We start from the raw sequence: 4668 nt of genomic DNA on the forward strand, positions 1-4668 counted from the left end.
AAAGACAAGAAAAAATCCGAGTCACGGTTGTTTACACTTATTGTTGAAAATCCCAATGTGGCTTTACCCTCAGGTGCTGACATCCTCACAGGTCACTCACAAAGCTGGACAGTCCTGACCTTTCAGATCATAAAGCAGTGTGTGTGTGTGTGTGTGTGTGTGTGTGTGTGTGTGTGTGTGTGTGTTTGAGACAAAGGATTGGCATTGCTTCATACCAGTACTGCACTGTCTCAAGACTGGTCGGGGTAACCCCCTCTGACTCCGGCCCTTTCATGCTATCTTCACTTTGAAGAAACACCTGTTCCCCACAACACACACACACACACACACACACACACACACACACACACACACACACACACACCTAGCCCTGCAGCTCTCTGCACTTGTTACTGATAAGGGGATATTACTGCCAGGTGATAAACGTGAAGCGGCTGCACGTGCAAAAATGTTGTAATTATGAGAGCTGAGGATGTAAAGGATTCCAGGAAGACTAAGGAAGACGGGAGCGGAGCAGCTGGAAATGTAATAATAATCATAATATTGTCAATAAACCTGCTTCAAGGGTCAAATATGTGAGCTATTTGTATCATGCCTTCATATCCACCGACTCTTCACTTATCTCTTTTTTTTTTTAAATAAAATAAAAATAAACACATAATAGTGGCTTTTTTTAGTGGCTGTTTTGACTTTCTTTTCATTCCCATTTCATGCACCACGTACTCCATTTGGGCTTCCGGTTCCACTGCATTCTCCTACTCTGTTTGTGATTCTTACAGCTGTTTCTGTTCAGGCGCTGGGATGCTGGCATCCTTCCTCTCAGACCACGCCCCCGCCACGCCCCCTCCCCCGCCCCTTGACTGTATATTAAGCAGCAGTTGGCTCTCCTACCGGCATACCTGAGGTCAGAAAAGAAGCAGCTACTCATCCTTTGAGCTGAGACACGAAGTGCCAAACGATGGCTGACGAACATCGCTTTGTTTTCAGCGCTCGCATCATTGGAGGTGTTCACAGGGACGCACCGAAACTCAAGGTGAGCTAAGACCAGACATTAGCTTTAAAAATACAATAAAATGAATAAACGGGTAAAAATTGACAGTTTGGGCTGATTTTGATTTTTTAATCCCCCTTCACAGATGTTCATGCTGTCTGTGCTCTGGTCTGACCAGAATGAAATTATTATCTACAGATCATTCCAGGATTTCAAGGAATTTCATGTAAGGAACAAAAATATATATATATATCAGCTCATCTGTTCTTATTATTATTATTACATTTATTACTATTGGGACTGATCTTGGCTGCTTTGTATTGGATCTTTTAAAATAATTGAGGCTAAATGTGTATTTAATTAATTTTTTTAAAAATTTTCTACAGAAACAACTAAAAAGGAGATTTCCCAATCTGAACCCTTTCCGGAAAGACGACAGAATGATCCCAAAGTTCACAGGTGAGACTGATTCACCTGCTGTTGTTGATGTGTGTTGAGTTAATCGGATGAAATTCAGAAGCCCTCTTCCAACTAGAGGAAGGTTTGAGTAAAGTTAGTTAAGCATGTCTCCAAACCTGGGTTAATTTAGCAGCTCAGTCTCTCAGAATTTGAGTAAAACACTAGTGGAGCTGTCATTTAGCTCTTTTTTTTTTTTTTTTTTTAACTTTGCTCTTCTGCGAATCATGTCTTGATAGGTTTTTTTTGTTTTTGTCTCATCTTCTTTCCAGGGAAGGCCAGGAAGAGCAGCGTGCAAAGGAAAGGCTCCAAGAAGTCAGTCCGACGGATGAAGTTCTTGGAAAGCTACCTCGAAAAACTGCTGAAGTGCGACCAAAGCGTGACCCGGAGCATCGAGGTCACCCGCTTCTTCACCCCCAAAGACCATGACCTGCAGCCAGACTACACCAAGAACAGGTATGCTCCCAGCCCAGTGGGAAACTGTGAGGGGCAGATAAGAGCTTTGACCATTTTTGGTAACATAAATTTTCTTCTATACAGTGTCATGATGCTGCTTTCTGATGATCAGAATGACGAGTCAGGTGGAGGAGGAGGCAGATCTGCCCACCACTTTCACCATGGAGGCAGCATCACTAACCCTTTTGTGACCCAGACATACCACTGCGTGGCTGCCTATGAGACAAAGGACACCAAGAACCGCCCGTTCAAGGTGGCCAAGGACGAGAAGCTGGACGTCCTGATCAAAGACCCTGCAGGTCAGTGCTTTCAAATTTATGCATTTTTATTGAAGAGACTCTTATCTTTCTACTAAACAAGAGAGTCTCATGCTAATTTTTTTAATTCATCTCCAGGCTGGTGGCTTGTGGAGAATGAAGATAAGCGCCTGGCTTGGTTTCCCGCTCCGTATCTGGAGCTGTCGGAAGGCGACGACGATGACGATGAAGATGAGCTTCAGCTGAGAGGTGTGTACTTGCGTTGCGCTGGAAAGTTTGACTTCAAAGAGTGCACTGGATACACATTTACAACATAAATGAGCATGCCTGTGAGCAGGTTCCACATATGTGCTGATGAAGCTTTGCCTTGTTGTTACAAATAGCCAACACTAGAGAGCTGTCTTCAGCCATTTTCATCAGTGCATGTTTCCTTTTAATAAAAATCTAGATGCTGTTTTTGCATTTTAGGCGACTTATTTGACCACTTTTCAGCTCTGCTTTGTTGCTCAAGCTTTTTTTCTCTTGCCTGTGACTTTTAGGTGCTCTGTACTGTGCTGTGAGAAGTTACACATCTAAGAAGGTTGATGAGATCTCCGTGCCCATTGGCTCTGTGGTTGAGGTGCTGAGGAAGTCTGACAACGGCTGGTGGCTCATTAGGTATGTCGGTCTTGTCTGTTTGCAAATGATAAACTTATCATCTTCTACTTAGAAAACTAGAAAGTCCACATTTAATAGTATAGCAGTTTGTAGACAATTTAATTATTTTTAACAGGTTTGAATTACATCATGTTTTGTTCTCTACAGATTCAATGGCAGAGTAGGCTACATCCCAACCATGTACCTGAAGCCATACAACAACCCTAGGGCCGGCCTTTATGGGCTGCACAACAGGCTGCATAGCTCCTCTCTGAATCTGGCAACAGCCAGCAGGGATCGCCAGGCTCCCTACCCTCCCAGTATCCACGAAGAAGATGACCTACACCAGAATTCTGCTGGCCCCTCCAGACAAATGTTTGAGCCAGCACGTCTCCACAAGGCTCGATCTCTTGATGTCCTCTCCGATCCCTGGCCTCAGGGAGAGGAGGAGAGGGAAGCCCCAGCCTCAAACAGTCACCCGAGCATCATGAGCCAAATCAGCTCTGATTCCATTCTCTCTGAGTTCTCCTCAAGCAGTGACTCGTCCTCCAGTCTGAGGGAGGAGGCGCAGAGCCACGCAGACCACCCTGCAGCCACGCAACAGCCCGACAGCTCGCGCAGCAGCCCCGATCCCAGCCTCTTAGACGGCGTCAGCTTCAACAGCGGCTCAGAGAGTTCTGGGTCTGTCAAGTCCAAAGGCAGCAGCAACGCCTCAGTCGTCCCCAGGGTACCTCCCCGACCCAAAACAGAGGAGATCCTGACCCGCTGCACCACCATGACGCGCAAGGCAGCCCTGGCCACCAAGGCTCGGCTCCAGATTCAGCCCAAGTCCATTCACAGCCGTTAAGGAAACCACGGCACCAGTGCTATACATTACAAATCCTACAATAAGTTGTATTCTTAATGATACTCACTTGTTTCTGCAAACCTTTTAGACTCATTATGTGTTTATAAGAAGCAAATGTAACTTGTTCATTGAATATTTCAGTGTAAGTATAAGACTAATGTAGCTTCAGTGAAGCATTATGAGGAGCAGTAAGTAAGTCTACGTATGTGACCTTTGTTTGTTTTCTAGCTTTGAAGAGTGTTTTGGGGAAATTTCGGTGGCCTTGAAGCGGTTGTAAATGTACAGGGGCTTTATGGCTGTTTTAACATGTAGAAATCAATCAAATCAGCTGTGGGTTCAAAAATATTGTAATAGATTGTGAATATGGTTAAATGATTATTTCCTCTTTATTCACTGCAGTGCTTGTGCTTGACAGATTTGAAAAACTAATACATGTGAAGCAGCTTTTGCAAAAAAAAAAAGGAGCAGCAAGGCACGCATCAGTGAACAGACTGAATGCTGACGCAAAGGCCTTTTGAATGACTGCACTGAAACGTCATGGGCGTGGTAAACAAGCTGTCGGGGAAACAGGGAGGGGTGGCTTGTGGGTCTCCTGCCATGATGTGTTGTTTTTGTAGGTTTTTTTTTTTCATTTTTGTTTGTTTTTGAAGTAGCCTCTTGTATGAATGTGCTGCTGCTTCACTATGTACCTTATATCCTGCATGAAATAGGTCAATAAAATTGAATGTGCACCGATGTTTGTTCGTTTCTCGTGTGTTTGACAAATTTGGGTGTCAAAAGATTCTGAGTGCAAAAAAACAAAAAGGGCAACCATATGGGCTTGTACTTCTCAGATCACAGTCTCTTTTAATGACTGATTAAATATACAGTGCATCATGGGAAGCCCCCAGCTGCCTTGACCTATTGCAGCATATCTAAGGGAGGATTCAGGGTTGCCTGACCCAGTCCTAACTAAAGTTTGAAGCTTAATATTAACTTCTAAGAACCCACGGTGAAATAGGTGTCCCTTTACATATTGAAGAAAG

The 4668-nt window shown here is 44.2% G+C and overlaps 1 protein-coding gene across 1 annotated transcript; it reads left to right on the plus strand.

Annotated features, from left to right (window-relative positions):
* The first annotated feature begins 894 nt into the window (after window positions 1-894).
* On the plus strand, window positions 895-4378 carry noxo1b (NADPH oxidase organizer 1b). The gene is made up of 8 exons (XM_082544900.1): window positions 895-1033; window positions 1137-1217; window positions 1378-1450; window positions 1720-1903; window positions 1988-2202; window positions 2299-2409; window positions 2700-2817; window positions 2965-4378. Exons 1-8 carry the CDS (start codon window positions 959-961, stop codon window positions 3641-3643), a joined length of 1536 nt encoding a protein of 511 aa, XP_082401026.1. The 5' UTR covers window positions 895-958; the 3' UTR covers window positions 3644-4378.
* The last annotated feature ends 290 nt before the right edge of the window (window positions 4379-4668 follow it).

This window comes from Aulonocara stuartgranti, assembly GCF_965226115.1.
Source record: "Aulonocara stuartgranti genome assembly, chromosome: 8".
NCBI lineage: Eukaryota > Metazoa > Chordata > Actinopteri > Cichliformes > Cichlidae > Aulonocara > Aulonocara stuartgranti.

What these genes read in the sequence shown, in the direction of transcription:
- noxo1b (XM_082544900.1), top strand. Translation starts at nt 959, where the DNA reads ATGGCTGACGAACATCGCTTTGTTTTCAGCGCTCGCATCATTGGAGGT. An exon ending in CCTGATCAAAGACCCTGCAG is followed by an intron (nt 2,203 to 2,298) that starts GTCAGTGCTTTC and finishes ATTCATCTCCAG; the next exon opens with GCTGGTGGCTTGTGGAGAAT. An exon ending in AGATGAGCTTCAGCTGAGAG is followed by an intron (nt 2,410 to 2,699) that starts GTGTGTACTTGC and finishes TGTGACTTTTAG; the next exon opens with GTGCTCTGTACTGTGCTGTG.